We start from the raw sequence: 27,854 nt of genomic DNA on the forward strand, positions 1-27,854 counted from the left end.
CCTGCTCTTTTTCACTCAGCAAACTTCTATTCATCCATCAAAACCCAGCTCAAAAGTCTCGCCCCCCCCACAAAGCATTTCCTGACTTCCTTAGGCAAAGTCATTAGCTCTCTCCTCTGCACTTTGGGGCAGTTGGGGCACATTAATTTCTTGTGTGTTATAGTGGTTAGGAGTTAGTGGTTGGACGCTGGCTTTAGCGTTTATTAGCTGGATAAGTTTGGGTAAGTCATCTCACCTTTGTGCCTCAATTTCCTCACCTGTAAAATAGGGATGGTGATAGTGCCTGCCTCCTAAGATTGCTGTGAGGATTAAATGAGTTAATTCTGATAATGTACTTAGATAAGTCTCTGAAGGCACATAGTAAACATTTGATAAATGATAGTTATTATAGTAAATATTTGCTTATATATATATGTGTCCACCATAGGTCGTGGGTTCCCATGAGAGCCGGGATGTAGCTGTTTTTTCAGTTCTCTCTCTTCATTCATTCTGTTTAAAGCCAAAGACACAGTAAGCCTCTGATACAAGCTCGCCTTGTGAATAAACATGGAGAGGTGGTCCAGGAAGAGGAAGAAGCCGACACATTGTAAAGAAAAGAGAAAAGAAAAAGAAAAACAAAAAGCAAATTAAAAAACCCTTCAGGATAAGTTAAGAAGGAAGGACTAACAGGCAGGAGAAGAAAATATTTTAATGAATATTTTACTCCTGCGTGTGGGAGGATGAGAGTGCAGAGGGGCACAGACAGCTGAGGGCAAAGGGAAGGCGGCAGGGGGTGTATAGTGGGGGGACAGTGTCTGAAAGATGACCCAGAGGGGTGGAGTCCTCTACAAAGTGTGTCTGGAAAGTAAAATATTTTTTTCTATCCAGATTCAAATAGGCAGAGAGTGATCTCAGGGCTCCTGACTCCCTGTCCTGGGAGCTATGGACAAGCAGGAGACAGAGGTGTCTGGAGGCTAGTGTAAGGAAAGGGATGCTTTCTTGACATGTTTGGGTGGCTTGAATGGTAACCTAGGAAGTTGAGTCCTTTTAGACAGAGGGCCCTTTGGCTCGGCCCAGAGGTCGGCTGGGGGGGTCTATGTTTTGGAGGGGAAATGCCCTCCCCCAATGCCCCATCCCTGTTCCTTTTGGTGGCAGTGTGGCCACGAAGGATATGTGAAGAAGAGAATTTTTCTGTATAGCACTTGAAGAATTTTTCTAAGAGTTTCAGGCAGTTTGCTGTGACGTGTGATGTAAAACCCTTCTCTTCTCTCCCCCCTGGATCTTCAGTAAGGCCACACTGCTAGTGATGCTTCTGGATGAGTGGATTGTTTTGGGGGGCCTTGAAGAAGGGTGGAGTTCTGTATCCGGGGGGGACCTGAGCTGCCCATGTAGAAGCAGTGGTGAGAGCGTGGAGGACAGCTGTGTTACTCGGCAATCAGGTACCCCTCTCCCCCCGCAGGCAAGGACGGTGCTGCCTCCTTCCCAGACCCGAGCGGATGTTCTCTTCCTGCAAGTCATCTCTGAGATGACAAGCTGTATCCCCAACCTGATCCCCCTAGCCCACACACCCCCGCACAGACACGCATGCCCAGACGTGCACACCCATAGCTACCTGGATGCCAATCTTCATAAGCACGCGGGGATGGTGAGAGCGTATTGAAGAGATAGTATTGGTGAAGCACCCACACCATGTTGGGTCTGATGTACATGTTATAATTTAATCCTTGTAACACCCCTGCAGGGTGTATTTTTTGCCACAATTTACAGATGAGAAAACTGAGTTTCAGAGAGGTGAAGTAACTTGCTCAAAGCCACCCAGCTAGTAAGTCAGGATTCAAGCCCAGATCAGCCCAACTCTTGGACTACCCTGGACTCTCCCTCTGGGGCTTTCAAAGAGCCTGGGAAGCCTGCAGGGTCCAGAGATCAGGGTTCTGGTCTCAGCTCTGCCACTCACTTGCCGTGTGGCTGAGATAGGTACCTTGCCCTCTCTGGTTTCCCCATGCGTAAAATGGGTGTGGACCGTTAGCCGATTTCTAATGCTTTTGCCCTCTCCATGTGGATATGATTTCTGACCACCTGGAAAGGGGGACGACAGCATAAAGAAAGAAAGAGAGACTGGTGTGACTTCCAAGGGGCAGTGGCGGCCGCTCAGATGAGCAAGGCAGATGAACTTCTCTGACCTTCTCCCTCCAAGATAGCAGGTTCTTCCTGCCCACAGTATGCCTCATTTGGCAGACTGGGACTGCATCCTCAGAACTCATGCCTCACAGCAGCCCTGGGCCTGACGTTTCCAGTTCAGTCTGGTCTGCTGTGGGAGCCTGGATGTCCCAACTCAGCCTTCCTGCCGGCAGAGAGAGGGAGCGCCAGCTGTGGGGGGAGATGAGAAACTGTGTGTGCGCGCGCGCGCATGGGCGTGTGTGTGTGTGCGTGTGTGCGTGTGTGTGTGATAAAGACGGGGGAGGCTGGAGGGAGAGGTCTGTTGTATTGCAGCCAGCAGGGAGCAATGTGGAGAAAACAGGACCACTTCACAAGGTACCAAAGCAGCTTATGATATGGCGACAAGCAGCCAACACAAACAGAAGCCTCTTCACTCCGGCAGAGCCAACCCAGACACTAGCCTCCCTTGGAAGAGGCCTCTTTGCCCAGAAAAACGGTGACGGGGGAAGCCGGTAAACAGCGCCAAGCCTAGGAAGGCCGAAGTCCGCAGGACCCAGATAGATTCAGGCTGGCAGGAAGCTGGTTTGGAGCAGGCAGGGACCCCTGCACTGAAACAATCTCTCGCAAGAGGTCTTTCTGGCTGGGCGATGTCACAGACAGAATGGGGATTTTGGAGTTGTCACACCTAACTTCAGATCCTGGCTTTGTCACTTACTCACTGTGTGACCTTGGTCAAGAAATTAACACAACGTTGTAAATCTACCATACTTCAGTAAAACTGAAAAAAAAAGAATCTGCATTTTAACAAGATCTTGGTAACAAGACTTGTATGTGTCTGAAAGTTTGAGAAGCACCATTGTAAGAATTACATTGGGTAATATCTGTATGGTTTCTGATGCTAGGCGGGCAGTAAAAGGTAGCAATTTTTGTTATTTCTAATGTCCTTTCCCCTTCATGCCAGACACAACTTCCCCATGAATTGTCTTGACTTCCCACTAAGGCTGGGGTGGTCTTACCGCTAAAATCTATCGTGAGGGGCAGAAAATATCTCATTTATTCAATGCACAAATATTTATTGATCTCCTATGAGTAAGCGTATGGAACTACATAACACCTACTGACATTTCTGGGGCTCTTCCTATGTGCCAGGCCCTGTGCTATGTGCCTTCCATGGATGAACCCTCTTAAACCTCCTACCAACCTCATGAGCCATGGGCCTTGGCTTAAGGGAGATTACAAATATCTAAAGCAGGCACTGGTAAACTTTTTCTGTAAAGGGACACATAGTCAATGTTTCTGGCTTTGCTGGCCATATGGTCTCTGTTGCAATTACTCAACTCTGCCCTTGTAGCCTGAGAACAGCCATGGGCAATATGTGAACAAATGAGTGTGGATGTGTTCCAATAAAACTTTATTTATAGAAACAGTTGGTAGGCCAGATTTGGCCTAACCGTTGCAATTTGGCCACCCCGGGCCGAGCGCATAATACACTGTACTGGGGAAAAGCTGTGTGGTTCAGAGTGGGGAGATGCTTTGCTCTGGACTGAGTGGCCATCACCATGCCTGGTTCCAGGCTAGGCACAGAAGGCATAGGGGTGCAAAACCAGGCCTGGTCCATGCCTTTATAGGGCTTACATTCTCGTGAAGGAGATGCAGCACCGATGAACATGTAATTACCAACCAGGATGAAGTGCTGAGGAAGAAGGGTACCCATATGGCACCGTGAAGGCAAGTGACAGGCTAATGTCACCTGTAGATGGCTGATGTTGCCTGAGGGATCAGAGGATGATGGGACTGTGTACGTTTATGAACCCATTGCTTTCATTTACAACTCCACGAAGTAAGTGCTGTAATTACCCCCATCACACACAGGCTAAAACTGAGGCTCAGAGAGGTTAAGCCTTCGTTCAAGGCCACCCAGCGAGGAAATGGAGGAGCTGGGTTTGTGAACCCAGGGATTCTGACTCTAGGCCCTGTGTGCCTAACCACTGCACCCCCTGGCTCTCAGAGCATCCTCTGAACTCACATGGGCAACAGGGAGGGTTTCCCTGAGAGGGTGATGTTGGTGCTGAGATGGATGGATAAGAGAAGCTAATTGGGCAGAATAGAAGCAGGGTGTTCTAGGGAGGACGTGGCACGAGCAAGGGCTGGAGGAAGCATGGCTCGTCTGGGGACTTGAAAGGGCTGGTCACAAAGAAGTAGTGCGGGGCCTTGGGGAGCTCTAAAGAAGACGAGGCAGGCTGGGGCCAGGCCACACAGGAACTCACGGGTCGCCTTTAAAGAATCCGCCTGCCAATGCAGGAGATACGGGTTTGAGCCCTGGTCCGGGAAGCAACTAAGCCTGTGCCCCACAACTACTGAGCCTGCTCTCTAGAGCCCACGAGCCACAACTACTGAGCCTGTGTGCCACAACTACTGAAGCCCGCGCGCCTAGAGCCCGTGCTCCGCAACAAGAGAAGCCACCTCAATGAGAAGCCCGCGCACTGCAACAAAGAGTAGCCCCCGCTTGCCGCAACTAGAGAAAAGCCCGCACACAGCAACGAAGACCCAACGCAGCCATAAATAAATTAAATAAATAAATAAATAAATAAATTTATAAAGGCCTGAAAGCTGACAGGGCTGTCGCAATCTGATGTGCATTTTAATAAGCAAATGAATATGTCAATCCCAATCTGTCAATTTATCCACCTTCCTTACCCCCTGGAAACCATAAGTTTGTTCTCTACATCTGTAACTCTATTTCTGTTTTGTAGATAATTTCATTTGTACCCTTTTTTTAGATTCCACATATAAGCGATATCATATGATGTTTGTCTTTCTCTGATTTACTTCACTCAGTATTAGAATAGATAACTAATAAGGACCTACTGTATAGCACAGGGAACTCTACTCAGTACTCTGTGATGGCCTATATGGGAAAAGGATCAGAAAAAGAGTGGATATATGTATACATATAACAGATTCACTTTGCTGTACATCTGACTAACACAACATTGTAAATCAACTATACTCCAATAAAAATATTAAAAAACAAACAAAGCAAATGAATTAAGAAGGGGTCCAGGGTAGCTACAGGGCACCAGGGGGAGGCTATTGCTGCTGACCAGGCGATGGTGGTACTGGGACCAGGGTGGGTACAAAGTGTGGGCAGAGGTGGCTGGATTTGCGGGATGTTTAGGAGGTGAAGTAAAACGTGGTGATGGGTGGATATGGGTGGAGAAGAGGGTGGCGTTGACGATAACTTCTGGGTCTCAGGTTTGCTGGCTGGCTGGATACAACCACTTATGCAACTGGGAGAGGATCAAGCCTAAGGGGTGAGGGGAGGGAAATCAAGGTCTGGTTTGGGGCACGCGGAGTCTGAGGTGCTTTGGGGACGCGCACGTGGAGTGTGGAGGGACAGTCGAATGTGTAAGATTGGGAAGTGGAGGTGCACTCTGGGCTGAAGCTGTAAACAGGGACGTCACAGACACAGAGGTGAGCACAGCAGAGCTTGAGCATGGGAGAGTACAAGGGTTCACCTTGAGGCTTGGGGAGCCCCAGTGTTTAGTGAGTGGCTCGGGAAGACCTTGGGTCAATCTCATGGTGTCCCGGGTCCTTCACTTCCTTGTCTGTAAAATGGGGCTGAAAATCGGAACTCTGTCTACCTTACAGGGTGACAGTGATTAAATAAGAAGAAGAATGTGGAAGCTTTTGAAAATACAGAACCTTGGTAAACTATGAACAATTTATTGTCTTCTATGCTGGCGACAGAAATGAAGAGTGTCATAAGTACCCAGGAGGGAACGACATCTTGCGTTTTGGAGGGGACGGTCTCAGTCATAAATTCCTCGCTCACCCTCTTTTTGGCCAAATTCTGTAGGCAAATCATCTCGTGATCCAGTGCCCTGTGGGCCTGGCACCTATGGTGTCCTGCTGTGGTGGGCACAGCTGGAGGACAGACAGACAGCTGCACACGGGGGCCCCGCTTCCTCACTCAGTCTGGCGGGGGTGGAGAGGTGGTCCCTGGGGGTGGAGAGAGGTGGGCAGACCTCTTCCTGGGGCCCACTCTTTGCCTGGCCCATCCTGGGGCCTGAGTGTGGACTTTCCCTTCTTTGGGTCTCAGATCTGGCTCAGATGAGGTTGGACCAGATGATGCCTAAGGTTGCATCCATCCCTGGTGGTCCTGTGCCCCCCAGACCTCTGATTAGGGACCTACTCAGCCAGGCTGACCAGGTGCTGGTCATGCCTTTGATCAAAATAGTTGCCATGATCAGGTATACAGAAGGCAGGCTCCTTATTTTCTGGGCATATTTAACTTTATGCCTGTTATTCCAATTTGGAATTTGATCCATTCTAATGGGATAGAATCGCAGATGTGCTGGGTTGGGAGGAGCTTCTAGGCTCTGGGGCATCTCTCGCCCTCTCCTCCTGAATGCTGTAAAAAGGGATAGACTGCCGTAAATGCATGTGAGAGTGAGTGTGAGAAAGTGTGAGTGTGAGAGAGAGAGAGTGACGGGAGAGAGAGGAGGAGAGGAGGGGAAAGGCAGGGGGAGGGAGAGAGGGAGGGAGGGAGAGCCGTCCAGAGTGGTGGTTAGGAGCGCGGGCTCCTGATGTGGACCGCTTAGGGTCCCATCCTGGCCCCCTCACTGGCTGTGTGGCCTCTGTGCCTCTCCTTTCTCATCTGTATAATGGGGACACCAACAGTACCTACCTCCTAGGGTTGTTGTGAGATGAATGAAGATAACGTATAAAGTGTCAGGCCAGGCACACACATAGCCAAGTGTCCCATGAACGTTTGTGATATCTATTGACAGAGGAAAGGGATTTCGGAGTCCAGCAAGCTTCCTCTGGGAGCACCACCTGTGCAGGTGCTGGATGCCTTCCCACTTCCTGTGGTCTCTGGGGTGGGCGATCAGCTGCACGAGCTCAGGAGAGATGACTTGAGTGCATCCCACTTGCTGTGTTGCCCGCCACCCCCCTGAGCCTCAGTGCTGTCCTCTGCTGCAGGGCAACGATCAGCACACCCAGCTCCCAGGGCAGCAACGAGGGGTGATGAGTCAATGCATCTGAGGCTATTAGAACAGTGCCTGGTACCCACTAGCACCAGGAAATGTTAGTTCTCACACAGCAGAGCGTATTATTGCTGCTTCTCACGGGCCTGGGGTTACCTCCACTGATGTTTATTAAAGTGCAGGTCGTGGAGTCAGCGTGGTGGTAGCTGCATCCAGCACTTAAATAAATGAACCAGGACGGAAGAGAAACTGTCTCCGTGGGCAGAGGGCGCGAAGGGGAGGCGCCGTTCGAGAAGCGTTCGCTCTGGTTGCATGGATGTGAGTTAGTACGATTTATAGCTTAGATGTTCCCTGACTGCAGGATGTGGTCACACCCTCTGTGGTGATCTCTGGAGGCAACGTCCCTCACGACAGTTTTGCTGGAAGGGGCTGCAGGTCCGGGGCAGAGGACAGGAGCACACAGCCTGGAAAACCATCACGGAGGCAGATGGTATCCCAGAAAGTGTGCTGGGCTGGGGGAAGTCACTTTCCCTCTCTGGGCCTCGGTTTTTTCCTCATCTGTAAAATGGGAGGACGGGGCTGGGTGACCCTCAGGGCGTGTCTACCTCCAGCATTTCCAGAGCTGCAAGGATGTCTCCCTGAACTTCTAAACTCTAGTGGGAAGGAAGGGGTGGTGGACTTCCCTCAGTGCTCCCCTGGGGCAGCTGGAGAGCCCTAACAAAGCACCTCCCTAACCCTTGTCTCAGTGTATCCTCAGAGCCCCCTGGGGGACTGGTATTCATCGAGGCTCAGAGAAGTTGAGTAACTGATCCAAGACCACAGAGCAGAGCTCACCTTGGATTCAGGACCTTTCACTCCAAGCCCCAAGCTCAGACCTTGACTCCTGGTATCCCTCTCACCTCCCACCTAGGAACCCGCTGGGTGCCTGGTGGGGCTGGTGGAGTGGAGTGGAGAAGGGGGAACAGGGAGGAGGGGGGTTCTCCGAGGCTGGGAAGGGTGGCTTTGGCTCAGCTTGAGACCCTCCATCCGCCTCAGTCCTCCTTCTGGGGAGAGGGTGAACGTTCCAGGCGGCTCTAGGGAGGGTGGTTCCTCATTCATTCACTCAGCAAACATGTCCCGGGCCTGACTGGGGGCAGGCCCTGTGCTGGCTGGAGTGGGTGGTGGGTGGGAGCAGACTCTCTATTTGCAGCTACTCCCCTCGGTGTCCTCAAGCTGTTCGCCATCCAGTGGGAAAAAAGAGTCCGTAACAGAAATCGTAACATGCAGGCTGGGAAACAGAGCGGTCACCTCCCTGCGACCCAGCCTTCTCGACATTCCCAGCCTCAGAGAAGGGCAGCACTGTCCACTGTCCCCCAGCCAGGACGCCTAGATGTCATCTGGAGTCCTCTTTCTCTCACCTCCCCCCATGCAGGCTGTCAGTAACACGTGCCGGCCTCAGAACCGGCCCCCTTCTCATCCACCTCCCCGACTTCCGCCCTGGTCTGAGCACCTGTGTTTCCAGCCTGGATTCTGGCCGTCACCTCCTACTGGTCTCTCTGTTTCTGCTGGGACCCCATAGTCAGTTCTACAGCAGAAGCAGAGCGGTGCTGTTAGCGTGGATGTCAGTCCTCGCCTCTCCGCTCAGAACCTTTTCGTGCTCCAGTCTCAGAGCAAAGCCGAGACCCACAGGGCCTGGCCTGGCTTCCCACCCACTGCTCGCTGCATGCCAGCCTCAGACACTTTGCACTGGCTGTTCCCTCTGCCTGGAAGCCTCTTCTCAGGGCATCTGCAGGACCAGACACGCTCCCTCACTGCCTTCAGGTCTCTGTTCAAACGTTACCTCCCCAGTGAGGACCTCTCAGACCACTGTACTGAAAACTCTCGCACTCCCTCTCTCCCTTCCTTAATCTTTATCCTTCATGCTTTTCACTGTGTAACATACCGACAATAATGGCTACCGCCTCCTGAATGCTTACTGTGCTCGGGGCTGGAGTGAACAGCTGCCTTGTACTGACTCACTAAAGCCTCATTACAACCCTGCGAAGGTACCAATGAACAGCATCCCCATCGGGGGGAGTCCGGGTACCGGGGGAGTTCATTGAGAAGTGGCAGAGCTGGATTTGAACCCAGGCAGTGTGTGCTAAAGCCCGCCGTTATGTTCTCCTGTCTCCTACTGGTGGTAAAGTTCTGTAAATTTACCCCCAAATAATCCTCAAGGTCCTGCCTGCCTTGGCTGCGTTCCACCTCCCTTACAAATGGCCCCTCTGTCTCCCTTACAGGTGTCCGTTCCTGACCCACGGCTGCCCCCAGGGAACTCTCCTCCTGCCTGTTCTTGCTCTCAGGGGCTCAGTGACCCTGGGAAGATGTCAACTCCCAGTTCAAGCGTAATCAGGTGAGATCTCTCTTGACGGGGAGGAATAGGCCCTGTCCAGAGCCCTCCCTCCCTTCCCCCTTCTGTCCACTTCTGGCTCTGGAAAAAGAGTAGTTGGCATGGCAAGGCCCTGATACTGCAGCTCTGGTGTGTGTGTGTGCGTGTGTACATGAACGTGTGACCTATGGGGGCCAACCCCTCCCCTCCCCCTGGGCAGAGTGTGTCAGGGACAGTAGCCGATGCTGGGACCGTCACCCCCAGCCCCAAGCTCTGACTGTGGGGTGGGGAGAGCTTCACCCCACCCTGCAGTTTGGGGCCACACTACAGTGGATTTTGGGGTCTAGCACACAGTAGGTGCTTAAGACATGATTGTGGAAGGAAACTAAATTCTTCTGAATCTTCTTCCCCACTCCAAATCACATTGGGACAGCTGGGAAATATCACTTCCCATTTCCTGGACACACACACACACACACACACACACATACCACGAAGAGACCCATGTGCACACAAGTAGACACATGCAAACACACAGGCACTTACATTTAGATAGATACTCAGACGCATGGACATGCAGGCACCAAAAAATACGGAACACAGTACAGACTCATGCCCTTGTGCACAAGACACACACACACCAACACACCCTGAGAGTCATAGGAAGTCACACCCTGGTCACCACTGCCTCTGTGCTTCACCAGCTTGAGGTAAGGAGCTTTGGTAAGGAGGGAGAGGGCTAGGGAGGCGCCACACACCGCAGACCCAGCCGATGGCCCCGCAGAGCTGCCTGGGAAAAACAGGCTGTCACTGTTCCTTTGTGGGTAAGGTAGCACTAGGTGGGCAAGGCTTGTATCAGCCACATCTTCTTGGGGCCAGAGGTCAGGTGGCCCAGAGTGATGACTGGGACCGGCTACAGCTGTTCCTCCCTGGACTCTGCAGCTCAGGAGAAGCTGTGGACCTCCTCAGATACTCCTGGAGACTGGGGAGTAAGAGCATGCATGCATTCATTCAGTCATTCATTTGTCCCATCAGATGCTAATCCGGCGCCTTCCTTCTGCCCCGACCTCCAAGAGGCCCTGGACTTGCCGGAAGCTTGGCCTGCTGGCTTGAGAGCAAGTGAGCCCCACTTTCTCTGCCAGCCCAGGAGATAAGCTCTGCACTCCTGGCCAGTCATGCCCTCCTAGCATTCTCCCTCCTCCCTCTCTGCTCCAGATCCTCCGTCCAGCTGGTGGATCATGGATGGCAGGGGTTACCCAGGCCACCTCACTGGCCCCCCCTCCTCATCTTCTTCCCTGGGGCCTCCTCCTCTGCCTCTAAGCCTTGGAGTCTGAGGCTCAGTTCCTGCGCCTCTTCTCTCTCTGCACCACTCCCTTGGTGCCTTCATCAAGTCTCACGGCTCTAAATATCACCCCCATGCTGACAGCTCTTAGACTCCTGTCTTGGGCCAGGACACCTCCCCGTGGGCCTCTGTAACTTAATGTGGCCGATACTGAGCTTCCATCCTTCCCCATCCCAACCTGCTCCCTCCGCGGACACAAACCTTGGAGTCATCCTTGATTCCTTCCTGGCCCTGGAAATCCACATGCAGCCTTTCAGAAAATCCTGTATGCACAGCCTTGGGAATATTTTCAGGCTCTGACCCCTTCCCACCTCCTTCACTGCCACCACCTTGGTTCAAGCTGCTGTCATCTCTTGTCTGGATGATTGTAACAGGTTCCTTGCTTTTTGCTTGTTTCCTTCACCAGAATGTAACCTTCACAAAGGCTCTGACTTTCTTTGTTTTGCTCACCTTTGGGTCCCCATACCATCAACAGTGTCCTGTACATGGTGAGTGGTAGTGAGTGTCTCCTGAGTGAACGAATGAATGAATGAAGGCTTCTAGAGTCCAAGTCTCTGCATTGGTGCCACCTTCCTTAGGGAACCCTTCTGGAATGATCGCCTCCAGGCTGGGTTAGGGCCAGGCTCCCTCAGCACCCCACACTGCCTTCTATCCCTGCCTGAGGCGTCTATGTTAGGTTCATGGGTCTGTCCAGCCTTCGTGGCAGGTGTGCTGTAGGTTTAACAGACCAGAACCGGAAGCTGGCTCAGTCCCCACCCACCGGGGTGCAGCTCCACCCACCTCCCTGGGCCAAAGGCACGCCCATCTCCAGGAGAAGCTCCGCCCACCTCGCTGGGCCCCAGCTTCGCCCACCTCATTGGGCCAGGGCTCCTCTTAGAAGAATGACCTCTGTCTTCTAGCTTCTCTAGCCAATCAGGTTAGAGCTTAATGGAGGATGATGGGAACTCACATCTTCCAGCTTTAAAAAGTCACTTTTGTTGTCTAGCCCCAGACTGGCATATTACAGATCAAGGGTCAGCAAACTCTGCCAGATGAGGCCTGCTGCCTGTTTTTGTAAATGAAGTTAAGTTTCAATGGAGCAAGCACAGCCGCGCTCATGCGCTTCTGTATTTGCTTTTGTGCTGCAAGGTCAGGTATGAGTAGTTGGGACAGAGACTGTGTGGCCCACAAAGCCTGGAATATTTACTATCTGTCCCTTTACAGAAAAAGTTTGCCAATCTCTGTTACAGATGCTCAAAAAATATGGTTGGCTTAAGTCAATTCAAGTCAGACCCTCGGAAACCTGCGCTGCTAATGTACATTCAAGTCTTCTGTCCGGAGTCATCAAAATGAACCAAACACACTAAGCCATTCTCTCTTTAAAATCAGGGAAATGGAGGTATAGACTAGGTAGGAATAGCCACTGAAGAATCCTATATCTTTCTTTTATTTAACAAATAGCATTTATTGAGCACCTACTATATTCCAAGAGCTGTTCTAGACAGAGCAAAGAATGAGACAAGGGTCCTGTCCCACAAGCACTTAGCATCTGGCTGATAAAGCATCACACCCTCGCTGTGTTCAGCCAGTGCAGCTTTGGGTGCTGGCTCTGCTTTGCCCCTCCTTCCACCTCTGCCCTCGGGTGCGTCTCTGCCGGCCCCTGCATCCCAAGTCCAGCTGTTCTCAGAGGGTCCTCCCGCCAGGCTGTGCTCTACCTGCAGCCACGGACTGTGTCTCATTCATTCCTCTGGATCGCCACAGCGCTGAGTACGGCCTCTGGCATACAGAAGGTGCTCAATCTGCCTTTATGCCACCACGAGGCTCCTTTGAGAGCCCCAGACCTGGTAATGGGGATGACGACCAAATGACCCTTTAGGAATTCCATCTAAGAGCAGCATCTTGCAGGAATTCATAAAGGGAAAGGATGAGCTTTGTAAGATATTTCCCCCCTTTAAAAAGAAAGCTGTAAATGACGTGATGTTTCCTTCCCTTCTCTTCCCAGCCGCCTGGCTGGCTTCGTGTTCCATGGGCTTGCAATGAAACCCAGATTTCAGGCTGACCTGAGAGTCGGGTTTGATGTGAGGAGTAATTACTGAAAGCGACAGGGGTGATGCATATAATAAAATGCCTCCTACATTTTTCATAAAAGTGATCCACGGGTAATACTAACCGATGCTGTGGGGGGATGGGAGGGAGGCTTTGGCCCGGGAAGGGCACCTGGGAGCAGAAGGGGGCGGGCAATGCCCCTGGGAGGAGAGTAAACTCCCTCAGGAGGTGCTGCCTGAGAGCCTGGAGCGGAGCTTTCAACCACTTCTGCTCGGGGCGGCTTTGCTGTACCAGGCATCAAGGACCCTTAGCTCCTCTCCTGGAAATCCTTTTCTCCCGGAACATTTTGCCTTGTTAGTTTTTGCTGATTCTTGAGAGATTTCCTTTGGGTCTCAAAATACTTTCTCTTGATAATATGTCTCAGGTGGATTTAAGATCACAGCTATTACATCAGGATTTAACTTTGACTTGACTTGTGGGGAAAGAAAAAAAATCTCATTGTTTCAGTAGAAGTTCCAGTCTGGCACCACCTGATGAGTTTCTTCATTGGATTATTCAAGAAATAGCTACTGAGTGCTTTTTACGTGCCAGGCACTGGGCTGGGAATACAATCATGAACGAGATAGGTAGAGTCTATCAGAGTCCTAGTGGAGTTGGCAGCACTGCGAGGGAGCTGGTTGCTCAAATAGACAAGGACCCCACAGCGTGATAAAGGTGCTAGGCTCTGGGAACCCCTTCAAGGGCATGGAGGACTTCTTGGAGGAGGTGATGTTTCAGCTGAAACCTGGAAGATGAGTAGGAACTTGCCGACAAAGAGGGGAGAGAAGGGCGTTGCAGGCAGAGGGAAACAGCGTGCATGAAGGTTTGGCCACTGGGCAGGAGGGGAGGAGGGAGGCTCAGCTTTTTCCTGCCCTCTGTGGTGACAGGGACCTCTAGATAGTCCTGGCCTTTGACTCTTGAAGGATGGAAGGGCAGGACCCACCACGAGGAAGGAGATAAAAAAAAATTGCATGCACTCACGGAGGAAATATTCTGCTGTGTCAGCTTCGTAATCTGCATCCTCTGGGAAGTGATCGATTTGCTTGCAGAGACCTTTGAAGTTCCCTGGAAAACAAGGGAAGAAAGAGCTCGTAAGACATCCTAGGCTCCGGGGATTCAGAGCCCACCGGCCTCTTCCTGGCTTCTCGCTCTTCTGAAGCTGACTCAGCCCTCTCCCTCATCCCCGGAGGAAGGTATCGCTTTGTCTGTTTGGACATCTGTCTGGTGAATCAAAACACACACCCCCGCGGTGCTGTGGAGAGGATCTAAGGCTTAAGACTTCAAAACCCAGCCTTCCATCTCTGCATCGAGGCTTCTGAGGATTAGCTGAGGCGTGGCGGGCAGTGGAGGTTTGAATCTGTGCTGGGGACTGCCACGGAGGAAGCTGGTGAATGTCAGTACACCTGCCTCTGCGCCCCAGCCCGGCTGGGAGTCACCTCGCGTCTTACATGCGAGAAAGCAGATCGCTTTCCAAAGAAGGCCGACCCCAGACGGGGCTGGAGAACATTCCCACAGACCTTTAGATGAGCTTGCAAAGCATTTTCTCATTGGCAGTTACATAGAATTCACTATATGGAGCCCTTGAAAGTTCTGAAATACCCCTAGGGTTGGGCCCCCCAAGGGGGCTGGGCCCTCTGCCAGGCTCTTGGACTACGACTCAACCTGTGAGAGGGGTGTTAGCATCTCCATTTTACAGATGAAGAAACTGAGGCTCAGGGAGGCTAAACGACTGAATAAGTACTCATGGCCAGGAAATGATGGAATAAGGGCTCAAACAAAGACCTTTTGGTTCTAAAAATTTCCTTGGTGACTGCTGAGAAAGTGAGAGCTGGCTCAGATGAAAACCCCTAGTCCAGTGTCCAGTGGGCCCCCAGCAGTGATCACTAAATGAATGAGTGAACTATTGAATGCGATCTTCATAAAAACTCATGTGGAGACTAGAATGGCAAGCATGGCCGCTTCATGACAGCAGAGGCTTTGTCTGTTCCATTCACACTGCATCCCCAACACCAGCATAGGCACTACGGGTGTTGCTTAACTTTCTCTGAATGACTGAACCCTCGAACCTGCGCAGGGAGATATGGCAACAGCGGGTGAGAGGCAGGCTCTGCGGCTGGACTGCCCGGGCCTTGGCTCTGGCTCAGCTTCACGAAGACGCCTCAGTTTTCTCAGAGGAAAGTGGAGATCAGAGCAATTCTTCCTTCACAGTTGTCATGGGGATTACATGAGTTGACATGTCTAAAGCGCTCAGAGCAGTACCTGGCACGTTAGTAAATGTGCTGGGGGTATTGACGTGAGAGAGATATGAACCTTGACTACATTTAGCCCCTGACATTCAGGATTTTCCTGTGATGGTAGCTAATGTAACCTAATTAATACAGTCCCCAATACGTGTTAGCAATTTCTTTTCTTATTACAGGAGATTGAATCTAGTTCCCTGTGCTATACAGACCTTGTTGTTCATCCATTCTATATATAATAGTTTGCATCTGCTAATTCCATCCCTCCCCCGTACACCCTCCCCCCTGGCAACCACAAATCTGTTCTCTATGTCTGTGAGTCTGTTTCTACTTTGTGGATAAGTTCATTTATGTAATATTTTAGATTCCACATATAAGTGATATCATATGGTGTTTGGCTTTCTTTTTGACTTCCTTCACTTAGTATGATAATCCCGCGGTCCATCCATGTTGCTGCAAATGGCATTGTTTCATTCTTTTTTATGGCTGAGTAGTATTCCATTGTATAAAGAAGTTTTATTATTATTATTTTCAATTTTACTTATTTATTTATTTTTGGTTGTGTTGGATCTTCGTTGCTGCATGCTGGCTTTCTCTAGTTGCGTCAAGCGGGGGCTACTCTTTGTTTCAGTGCGCAGGCTTCTCATTGTGGTGGCTTCTCTTGTTGCGGAGCACAGGCTCTAGGTGCATGGGCTTCAGTAGCTGTGGCTCGCGGGCTCAGTAGTTGTGGCTCACAGGCTCTACAGCGCAGGCTCAGTAGTTGTGGCGCACAGGCTTAGTTGCTCCGCGGCATGTGGGATCTTCCTGGGCCAGGGCTCGAACCCATGTTCCTTGTATTGGCAGGCGGATTCTTAACCACTGCACCTCCAGGGAAGTTCCTCTCTGGAGTGCCCGAAAGCCACAGACCTCCCATTTTCGGGAACGACTTCCAGCCCGCTGGCACGGAGCTTAACGCTCCCGCCCTCACCCGAAGGAGCAATTTCTTTTCTTATAGGATCCTGAGACTTTGTAGCCCATGGAGTAGGTTTTATCACGTACTATAGAAATTATTTAGGAATTTTAAGGCATTAGTACACAGACCTGTGTATATCACATATAGCTGTATACATAGGATACAGGTGTGCTTATATAACTAGGTATTTTAGGTATTTCTTGCTGTTATTATGTTATGTAGGTAATTCTGTACTACATATTACAGAGAAGATGGTTGATCCTTACTCTCCAACCCCCCCCCTTAAGTGTCTCTGTACCAAATTCGCTTCCTTTCCCAACTTCTGCAAGAAAAACAATTCCCCAGAGCATAACGGAAGTTCGGGTAGCTTCACTGCGGCTTTGTAGGATCCGTGGAGCACAGCGTTTCACTCCAGATGCTCCCATCAGGGTAGGCGGCTTCTAAGTGTGGTGGGCAGTCTCTTCTCTTGCTCAGCACCCTCCCCCGCCCCATACCTTGCCGTCTCCCCCTCCTCTGTTGTCCTGATCACGTCCCACCCTGCTCTCGGCATCTTGCTGCATTAACCAGAGGCCTCCTGCTCCCCCTACTAGCTTAGCCTCCAGCCAGCCACACACTCTTCTCTCCGGAGAAGAGTCTTTGTACCCGCTGCTAAGAGGATAACACAGCCTCCCCATTGTTAAAAGTACAAATCAGTGTATTTACAAAGCACTTTGCAGAGCGCTTTCATTTTCTCTCAATTCAGTCTGACAAATATTTCGTCAGTGCCAACTTGGTGCCAGGCATCTTTACAAGGAATCCGTACAGGAGGAGAGGCGCGGAGAACGGTACTGACGTGCCCCGAGGCTCCTAAAAAATGGGGGGCAGTGTTCAACCCCCAACCAAGGGATCACAGGTGGTGCCTCCACGTCTCTCTTCTAAGGGCCCCACGCTTCAGGCTGGTGGACCACACCTGCAACTTCTCCCCACACAGCCTGGCTGTCCGCTGCCCCAGCCCGTGCCTCCGTCATCCTTGGACCGTTGGGTCCCGGCATGGTGCCTAGCGCAGGAGAAGCGCTCCAGAGATGATTGTTGAGAGGCTGTGTCAAATAATCAGCAGCCAGACCTCTCCGGTGAGGTCCAGACCTGGGTATCCAACTGCTTGTTTGATGTCTCCTGGTGGATGTTTTAAAAGCACCATACACTCAGCAGGTCCAAACTGGAACTCATGATCTGTCCCTCAAGCCTGGTCTTCTGGAGGCAGCAGCTAGGTCAGCCAATGCCTCTCCATCGCTCCCTTGTGAAAACTGAGCCTAGCCATCATTGCCGACATCTCCTCCTATTCCCTGCAGGCTCCATTCATCACGACGTCCTGTCTGGATTAGCTCTCAGTATCTCTCAAACCCATCGATCTCTTTCCAACAATAGTGACACCCACTGCCAGGTGGGTGCTTGCTTCCCTGGATGACTGCAGTAGCCTCCCCACTGGTCATTTTGTACCCACTGTTATCCGTCTCTACAGAGTAATCATAGTGAACCTTTGAAAATGCAAATCTGTTCAAGCCACATCCAGTTTGAAACACTCAACAGTTTCTCGATGCTCTTAGGGAAAAGCTCAACATCTTTAACAGGGCCTGACCCTGACTTCTGTCTGGTCTCACCTCCCTCTTGGTGCATGTGCCATCTCTGCTGTTCTTCCTGCCATGCTTGCTCCTACCACAGGGCCTTTGCACACGCTGGTCTACCTTCTTGTGCCCCCATCGTATCCTTTGTTGTCCCTCTCTCAACCTTCTTTGGCCCTCCTGCACTGTGCTAGTGGGGTGTCTGCCACTATGCTGGCTGCTCTGTGTTGGGGGGAGGTGTTAAGGCATGAATGATGCTGGTGGGAATGTTCTGGTAGAGAGGGAATAATTGATAACCCGGGGAGGGGCTGGGGCAATGCAGGAGCAATGTGAGAGGGGATGAGGTCTGGGACACAAGTGCAAAGTTGGCCTTATATGGACGATGGTGTGTCCGCCGCACCAGGAGGGAAGGGGCATCTGTGGATACAGATGCAGGGGATGAGTAGGCATGGTGGGAGCTTGTGACACTTCTCTTCTGGTTGCTTTTCTTGATGAAATGGGAAAGTGAAATTTTTCTCCATGAGAGTGGGAGAGGGAATGGACCAGACTTGAGACATGAAGTATGGGTGTTGGTGGCTTGAAGGTCCCTCTAGAGATTCTGTGGTTTTCTCTGAACACATTTAGTATGTGGCTGCAGTCTAGCTGGAGGGTTGCCTTTAACCAGGATGAGGGTCAGTGAGATGAACACAAGAAGGTGAGAGGAGAAAGGGAGTGATTCTGAAGATGGATCAGACCCTAAGCTGGTAAAGGGGACAGTGAAAAGGTGGTGGGATCAATGTACTGGAAACGTAAGGTGAGGGTCAAGGGATGGTGGCGGGAGTGAGCTGGAAGGGCGGGGCATGGGAGTCAGAGAGCAGATGCAAAAGACTGAGATTGTGGAAGGGGCGTGGTCATTGGTAACGTCAGGGTCAATGATAAGACCATGAACAGGGTGACTCAAGTCAGGTGGAGGTAGGGATGCCATTCAAAGTATTTAGCAAAGCTCATACAGATTAATGTACAAGTCAAAACTAAATAACTTTTGTACATAAAACAAAACTAAATGTTTGCTTTTATTTCCTATATACATTAATTACATATTGTAAAACTGCTCACCAAGTTAAATGTTGACATGCAAACGATTCATCAAATTATTCTAATAAACCCCAAATCAATGGTTGGTTTTTAGAAATTATTGGTGTGATCCTTTGATGATGAGGCTCTTACAAGCTAAGTGATGGCCCTGTCTGGACCGCGATTTGACACAGGGAACCACACCAGATGCTTCTGGCCCTGCTCTGTTAGAAGAAGAGTCATCCTGTCTCTGTGATAACAGAGTTTTCTCCTAACCTGCCTGATGCAGTTCAGTTAAGGACTTCTCCGAGAAAATAGCCCTCTGTCCTGGAAAGTGCCAGAGCTGCGAGTGGTAGAGGGGGCGTGGTGGTGGAGGTGAGAAGGACGGAAACCTCACAGGCAGTGCTCTCGTGGGCGGTGGGGTGAGCACAGCCCGGTCCTGCCACTCAGGACCCTTTGAAGTTTCTGTTCTTCTTGGGTCCTTGCATACCCCCTGCAGAGCCAGAGGTACCGGGGCCTGTAGAGGCACAGAGCTCACCCTCCATCCATCCTTGGGGAGTGGGGAGAGGCCATGGGCCTCAGTCCCAGCCCCTTCCTTCTCTGCCTGTCACAACCCTGCTCAGCCCTCTTCCTCACACTTGGTGGGGCTGATTGATGCTATGGGGTTTCAGTATTAAACAAGCAGTGATGCAGGACTCGTAAGGGCTGGCTGAGCGAGGGGGCGAGGCCAGGTACCGGGCGGACTCTCTGCCTGCTTGTGAAATCTCCCAGAGGACCACAGGAGTAGCACTAGGGAATGAGGTAGCAGCAAGTGGCAAACATCTCAAAGAATGGGTGGGGAGATGCCCGGGATGCGAAGAATAGAGGCGAGGGGGAGTCAGGGTAGAGAAGGCTGGGATGAATTTCAGGGAGAAAGGATTTTAGGAGAGAGGCCGGGAGATGGAAACAGCAGGGAGGGTCCCACCCCCCCCCCCCAGGCCCAGGGGTGTGGGTGATAAAACACCCCCGTGAGGGAGATGGCAGGGGGTGGTGTCCTCAGGGGAGGACAGGTTTCCATCAGAGCAAGAAGAGAAGAGATTGAGAACATGGGGGATTTCGCAGACATCAGGACAAAATTCCAGAAATCCCAGAGCAAGGATTTGTGGGGCTGGGGGAGTTGGAGATTGGGTCAGAACCCTGAGGGACGAATGGTTGGTGGTGAGGAAAGACCCAGATAACTTGGGACTCAGGCTATGGCAGGATTGGTCCCAATGGTCTCTGAGGTTGATGGTGATGATGAGGCTGTGAGTGTCGGCTGGAAGCATAAGGGGTCTCCAGGAGCACCTGGGGCTCTGTGGCCCAGGACTCAGTCTGACTAAGGTGGTGCTGAGGTTCATGAAGGGGTGGTGCTACCAGTAGCACCGCATCACTTTTGGTGGAATTTAAGTTTGGTAGAACATCTGTGTCGGCAGACATTACTACCGACAGCGAAGAGGGGTGTCATTTTGTTTTCCTGATGCCAGCCTAGAGTTCTGCTGTATTTCTTTCTGGTTGGTGGTCATCAAGCCCAGGAGTTGACACAGCTTCAGGCAGAGATGGATCCAGGTGCTCAAAAATCTGGTGTCTCTCACCATCGCTGATCATCCTTCCTCTCTCCCCAGGGTAGAGACTAAGGGCTGACTAAGTGCTTGGGCCTGGTGTGGTGGAGGGAAATCTGACCTGATTCTTGCCCTTCAGGGGCACACAGTGTGGGGGAAAGACAGAAAGCACAGAATTTACTAGAATGTAATGTCTCACATCGTATATTAGAGGGATGTATAAGGCCTTATGGGAGCATAGTTGTTCAGCCGACATTTATGTAGCACCAACTGTATGCTATGCTTGTGTGATCTGCTGAGGACACAAAGGAAAAAAATATACTTTCTGTCTCCATAGAGCATGCCATCTATGGGAGACAGAGAACAGAGGCTGTGGGGTAGCAGGATGTGTGTTGTGACAAAGCGGGGCGTGTCTGGGAGCACACGGAGGGCTGCAGATCCAGGTGTGTGAGTGTGCAGGTGTTGACACAGGCTTCCTGACTTGGAAGGTGGAGGAGTTAGCCAGGTGAAGCAGGTAGGTAGAGATGTGTGTGTGTGTGCGTGTGTGTGCGTGTGTGTGTGTGTTGGGGCGTGTGAGGAAGCGGTGGAGGGTGAGAAGGGATTCTAGGAAGAAGGACCAGCAAGAGCAAAGTCAGGGAACTGCTGGGCACACAGCAGGGAGCAGAGTATCCCAGGGGTCAGGCAGGTCCTCCAGGGCAGAGTTGTGGGTAACAGGGAAGCCTGGAAGCAGGGGTGTGCTGGAGGCAGCCTACATCACGGGAGCTGATTGTTAGCGTCTCTTCCTAACTCACATGAGTAGCTTGAAATCAGCCATGGTGGGAGTATTTGCACCACGGGAATCGGCAAACACTACAAATCAAGGTCCCCTTTCCCTGCCCAGCGAGCCAGCTGTTAAATATTTACCAGGACACCCTTGCATGAAGGGCAATCCCGTATGAGGGCTTGGCTGGTGCAAAGATGTGACATCTTCGTGGGATTGGAGATTTACAGAAAGATTGGTCCCTTTGAGAGGGCTGGATGGGTCAGGGGGAGGGCAGGAGATGGCTGGGGAGCGGCAGGGGCCAGGTCCCGCAGAGGCTTGTGGTCCAGGCTGAACTGAGGAGGGGGTATCTCAGCGTCCACTCCCCCTACAAGCATTGGCTTTGAGCTTTTGGAGGTTGAAGAGGTGGGGGGACTCTCCCACCATGAACTATATAAAGGATTATTCTAATCACCGCGAAATCTCTACTGAACCTCCACCCCCAGAAGGGCCAGTGATGACATGCCAACCCCAGAGCCCAGGGCCTTCAGGCCGAGCTGAGGTGGGAAGGCCAAGGGCTGTGCCCGAGGCAGCTACAACTCTGCCTCCAGGAATTTCCTGCTTCAGACTGAAAATTTCAGCTTGCAGGTATTAAGTAGTTTAAAAGGAGGTTTCATCAGCTTTGTAAAAAGCACATTAATATCTCACAGCACCAACTGCTGTCTCATTTCTTTGAGATGCAATAAGCTCTTCATAAACCTGGTCGTTAAGGGTTGAACAGACGCTGTTTTATTTTCCACATATTCACGAGAGTCTGAAAGAGCTCGGAGCCGGGAGGGTACGCGGAGGGGGGCCGGTTGACGCACGGGGAGGAGATCGGCTAAGTAATTTTTTAAGTGAAGCAGAGGAAGGGCTTGGTGGGAGCTTTTTGTGTTGTGTTTTAGACCTTTTCTGCTCCCGGCTGTTTGCTTTGCTGGCAGGGCCCTCCCTGACCACAGGGATTAAGGAGACCTTGGGGCGGGTGGGCGAGGCGTGGCTCCGCCCTCTCGGGAACCCCAGGCCCCAAACAGCGCTGGCACCGGCTGCTGGAAGGTGTGAAACAACAGCCTGTGTGGCTGTCCATAAGTTCACTCATTCCCCGTTCGTTCATTCACTGAATTGTTTTGAATGCCTGCTATGTGCTAGGTCCCCTGCAGGCACTGGGCCGGGTTAAAGTGGGGTAAGAAGTCTGTTCTGCCTGCCTGCCTTCCCCGATTCTGCCCTATCTTGTGCCCTGAGCTCTCACCTTCCAGAATCCCTGGGCACAGCACTGAACACTTGCCCACACGACCTCTGGGAGTATATCCTGTCCTGATTCTTGTCAGCTGCTTCTTTAGTCCTTTCAGTGTGATGTGGGGAAGAGATTGGACCCCAGACTCAGAGAGTTCCAGCTTCTAAGCCTGGCTCTGCTAGCTATTAGCTGTGTGGCCCTGAGCAAGTCATGTGACCTCCCTGTGCCTGTTTCCTTAGCTGTCAAAGGGGGATGTTAATCTCTGCCCCGTGGGGAGATTCTGAGGACTCCAGGAGATAACAGAAGTGAAGGTCCCTTGTGCAGTTCCTAACCCAGAGCAGGCACTCAACGAATGTAATCCTTCTTTCTCTTTCTTCTTCAAATGATGCCTCTTTCAGGAAGCCTTTCTTGAGTGCCCTTAGTTGGAAAAACTCTTTCCCTCCTCTATGCCTCTATGAAGTGCTTCTAGATTTTAATGGGCATAGGAGTCACTGGGGGATCATGTTAAACCAGATTCTGACTCAGTGGGTCTGGCGTGGGGCCTGAGACTTTACATTTCTCACAAGTTCCCAGGTGAGGCTGGTGCTGCACGGTCCCTGGTGGACCACACTTTGGGTTGATTTTCGAGTACTTTGTATCTGCTTTGATCATGTTTTGTGTTCCGGTATCATTGTTTAGGAACAAATGGCTGCAAATCTGTAAGTTTCTCAAGGGCAGAATTTCTTCTAGAGAGTTTCCTGAACATACCATATTTCCCTTGATGCCAAGATGCTCACATGCACATTTCAGTGAAATTGGGTTATGTCTTATAATTGATGGGTTCATTTACTGCTGTGTGTCTCTTTTCTCCTGAAAAATCATTATTACATTGATGGTGTGTCTCATAATTAACGATAATGGCTACACAACAAGTGTTTATTGAACAAATGGACAAATAAATGAATCTGTGTGTGTGTGTGTGTGTCTGTGTGGGCAGAGAGTATTGTATACATTTCCATTCTCCTGAACAGATGAACATTATGACAACTATTAGAATCCCTGGGGCACCAGGATCTTTTGTACCTTGCTTATTAAAAGCTTATTTGACAGTATCAAAATATGTGTATAACCCAAACCCCAGCAATTTCTCTTAGAAATTTGCCTTGGGAAACCCTTGCATGTATGCATAAGAAGATGTGTACGAGAATGTTCCTAACAGCATTACTTGAAACAACAAAACACTGGGAACAACTCACATTTCTATTGTCAGAGGAATGATAATAGCTTGGAGTATATTAATATAATGGGATATTACACAGCAATGAAAGAGAGTAGATTACAGCTACACATGTCAACACGGTTGAGTTCCACACACATACTACTGAACATAACAGAACAGAAATAGACTCACAGGCATAAAACATGAACTTACCGTTACCAAAGGGGAAAGGGGGGAGGGATAAATTAGGAATTTGGGATTAAAACATACATGTTACTATACATAAAATAGATTACCAGGGACTTCCCTGGTGGCACAGTGGTTAAGAATCTGCCTGCCAACGCAGAGGTCATGGGTTTGAGCCCTGGTCTGGGAAGATCCCACTTGCCGTGGAGCAACTAAGCCCATGTGCCACAGCTACTGAAGCCCATGAGCCCAGAGCCTGTGCTCTGCAAGAAGAGAAGCCACCTCAATGAGAAGCCTGTGCACCACAACGAAGAGAAGCCCTCGCTCGCTGCAACTAGAGAAAGCCCGTGCGCAGCAACGAAGACCCAATGCAGCCAAAAATAAATAAATAAATAAATTTATAAAAAAAAAATTTTTCTAAATGGATTACCAAAAAGGACCTACTGTATAGCACAGGGAATTATATGCAATATCTTGTAATAACCTACAATAGAAAAGAATGTAAAAAAAGAACGTATATATATATAACTGAATCACTTTGCTGTATACCTGAAATGAATACAACATTGTAAGTCAACTGTATTTCAGTAAAAATAAAAACAAAATACTGAACGTAAAAATCAAGCCACGGAAAAATACATATGGTATGATTCCATTTTCACATAGTTAAACATGTACAACTGGACGATAGATTGTTTAGAAATACATGTTTGTGGTGAAACTGTAAAGTCAAGCAAGCAGTGTTAAACACAGAATTCAAGAGGGTATTGCTCCGAGATGGGGGAGAGTGGCTGTGGTGGCAGAGAGGGGACAGGTCAGCTTCAGCGTAGTGGGAGGTGCCATTTCTTAACCTGGTGGTCAGTGCACAGGCCCTCATTTTATTGTTATTCTCTGTGCTTCGCTATGGCAGAGCCTGCTGGCTGTTTCCTAATGTCTTGTTCTTGCCGTCTTCCCACATTTTGCCGGGACAGATGGCTTCCCAGAATATAGACTTTAGTTCCCAGCCTCTCTTGCAGCTAGCGGTGGCCATGTGACCAAGCTCTGACCAATGGGGTGTAAGTGGAAGTGGAGGGAGCAACTTCTGAGAAATGTCCTTCGGGGGATGGCATGTGCCCTTCTCGACGACCCTTTCCTCTAGGCACATGGAGCAGCGAGCTCCAGTTGCCGTCTTGGACCATGACACAACCTTGAGGATGGAGAGCTTCATGATGGAAGAATCAAATAAAGGCATCTGGGCCATGCCGCCATGGAGTGCCTTATCTCCTGGACATTGTATCTCCAGAGTCAGGTGATGGGAGAGAAATAAACTATCTTTTTAATTTTAGTTAAAAAAAACAACCCTTGGGCTTCCCTGTTGGAAGTTCCCCGTGATAGTGTAGGGCCCGTGCACCGCGATGAAAAGTGGCCCCCGCTTGCTGCAACTGGAGAAGGCCCTCGCACAGAAACGAAGACCCAACACAGACAAAAATAAATAAAAAAAAAAAAAACAAACAAAAAAAACAAGATAGCATCATGTAATGGCAATTCTATAAATCTGGGTTTTTGAAAAAAAACAACAACAAAAAACAACCCTTGTTGCCAAGCCTAATCATAATCAATGTAATCATACATATTAAAATAGTCTTCTGTATGTATTTAATATTAGATACATTTTAAAGAACCCTCAGTGCCTGCATAGAGCAGGTGCTCACTACGTATCTACAGAATAATTGAGCAAAAGAATGAATTAAAAATTATCTCAGTGTTCCTCACAACCCCTTTGTTCAAGATAAACTTTGCTCTGGTTCAGTGCTGGCTGTGCCTCTGAATAAGGGAAGAGGTGGACAGGGGCGTTGCTGAGAATGAGCGTGCAAGGGAGAAAGTCAACTTAGACGAGGGAGCCAGGAAGGAGGTGCAAGACAGTGGGTTTGACTTCAGACAGGAAGAGTGAATGGATCCCAGTGAAGATAAGTGAACGAGGATTGTCGGTGCTTAGAGGTTGTGGACGAGGCCCCAGAGATGTTGGTCAGGGCCTTACACTGGGGGCTGTGGGTGTCACAGGCAGGGGTGCCCTCATTGGCTGGTGGATCAATATGAGCCTGACCAAGACTGAGAACTTGGAAGGATCTGGGTTCTGAACTTCAAGGCCCCTTCATCACAGCCTTGCATCTCTCTCGCCCCTACCCCATAGTGCGGACACTGGAGCAGGCTCCCAGGGACAGGAAAACCTCAGACCTACAATCACCACAATGTGATTGAAAGCCTGTTCCCAATGAGGTTAAAGACACTCCACAGAGGTAACAAGTCAACCTAAAATGTACTCTATAAAATAGGCCTGTAGGTTTGGGTGTTGTCATAAGCCGTGAGGAAACCTCTCCCAAATACAGTTCTATTAGTTCAACTCCTGCTGCTAGAGAGATAGCGAAGGTCAGTGGTTAGCCTCAGAGTCTGGAGGCGGGCAACCTGGGTTCATATCCCAGTTATACCACTGAACCTCTCTGAACCTCAGTCTTTTCATCTGTAAAATGGGGAGACAGTAGACCTATCTCATAGGGCTGTGAACATTGCATAACACACTGAATTGAGAGGGCTTAGCACAGTGCCTGGCATCCAGTAGGCGCTCAATAAAGTAGCACCACTCAGGTGCTACTGCCTGGGCCCCATGCTGGGGGTATAGACGCGTTACACACAGTCTCTGCTCTCAAGAAGCTCACAGACTAGTCAGAAAGAGTAGTGATTACACTCTGATGTCAAGATTGCTCCCAGGTGGAGGCAGGCCCAGGGAGTACGGGAACCTGATAGGCATAGATCCTCTGGAACAGGACTGGTCAAAGGACTCTGTCAACCCCAGAGCCCCAGGAGTAGGCGGATAATGAATAAATACTGCCATGTGCCAACAGCTCTAAATTCATCTTGAGAGGCTGGTGGCATAGTGGAAAGATGGCTGGGCCACTTAGTGAGAGAGCTGGTGCTTGAGCCGTCTTTCTGCCACGTCTTAGCCATGTGATCTTGGGCAAGTCATTCATTTTGGGATTTATTCAATATTTCATCTGGTCCTCAAACTTCTACTGAGTGTCCACTAGCTCTGGTGGTTGAGCTGGGCGCCGTGGTAGAGAGGGGGTCAGTACAGCAGGAGTCGCCATCCCCAAGAATGGTGTCTAGGAGACATTGAGACAAATAATCAACTTACCTGACCCAGAGTGAAAACAACAGCAAGGGCGGGGATGGTCACGGTTTTGGTCCCTTGGAGAAGCTGCCACGAGCTAGGTGCTGGGCTAAGCACTTTACACTTAATCCTAAAAAACCCCTTTTATTATTTTCTCCACTTTAAAGGTGTGGAAATAGAAGCACAGAGAGGTGAAGACATGCACTGAAAGATTCACAGTGTGAGCAAAGGAGCTGGGATTTGACCCCAGGCAGTGGGGTTCTAGTGACCACTAGGTGATATTGTTACAGCAGAGCACGGGAAGCTGGAGGGTGGGCGGGAGGGTGCCTGGCTCCGTCTGGGTGGTGGTGGGTTGTCAGGAAGTCTTCCTGGAGGAAGCTCCATCTCAGATGAGCCACGAAGGATAAGTAGAAATTGGCAGAGGAGCGGGAGGGTGGGGATGTGCTGGGAGGAAGACCAAGGGTTAACCAAAAAGGGAAGATGGGATCCTGCGGCCGAGAGCTTTGGTCTGTCTGAAGGACAGATGGTTGGGCTGGATATAAGCCTGTGTGTGTGTGTGTGTGTGTGTGTGTGTGTGTGTGTGTAACCAGTCCAGAGAGATAGTAGCTGTGGTCAGATTATTTGGGACCTAATAAGCCATGCAAAGTATGGACTTAGGAGCAGTGGGGGAGCCACCTGCTTTTAAGCAGGTAGTTAATGTGACCAGACTTGTGCTTTAGGATGATGGGGAGTGGATTGGAGAGACAAGCCTGGAAACCATGAGCCCAGTCCAAGCCACCAGCATCTCTCGCCTGGACCAGTGCGATGGAAGTAGTCCAGGTGAGAGATGAGGTGGCTCAGGCAGGGTCAGGACAGTGGCGCTAGAGAGATGTGGGTGGATATGAAGTCAGTTGAGATTTATTTATCTGTAAAATGGGGAAATGGGCCAGTCCTGCTTTCCTGAGGGTGTAATTGAATAGATGAAATGAGGTGAAATTGAGAGCTAATAAAACCCACTTGGTAAATTGCAAAACTCT

General features: G+C 50.3%; 1 protein-coding gene across 1 annotated transcript in view; it reads right to left on the reverse strand.

Annotated features, from left to right (window-relative positions):
- CACNG2 (calcium voltage-gated channel auxiliary subunit gamma 2) overlaps window positions 1–27,854 on the reverse strand; it is a 122,958-nt gene that overhangs the window by 6,114 nt on the left and 88,990 nt on the right. Inside the window, exon 2 of the mRNA XM_082350328.1 lies at window positions 13,862–13,945. Coding sequence (XP_082206454.1) covers window positions 13,862–13,945 — 84 coding nt within the window. The remainder of the gene's footprint in view (window positions 1–13,861; window positions 13,946–27,854) is intronic.

Source organism: Balaenoptera borealis, assembly GCF_965194805.1.
Source record: "Balaenoptera borealis genome assembly, chromosome: 13".
NCBI lineage: Eukaryota > Metazoa > Chordata > Mammalia > Artiodactyla > Balaenopteridae > Balaenoptera > Balaenoptera borealis.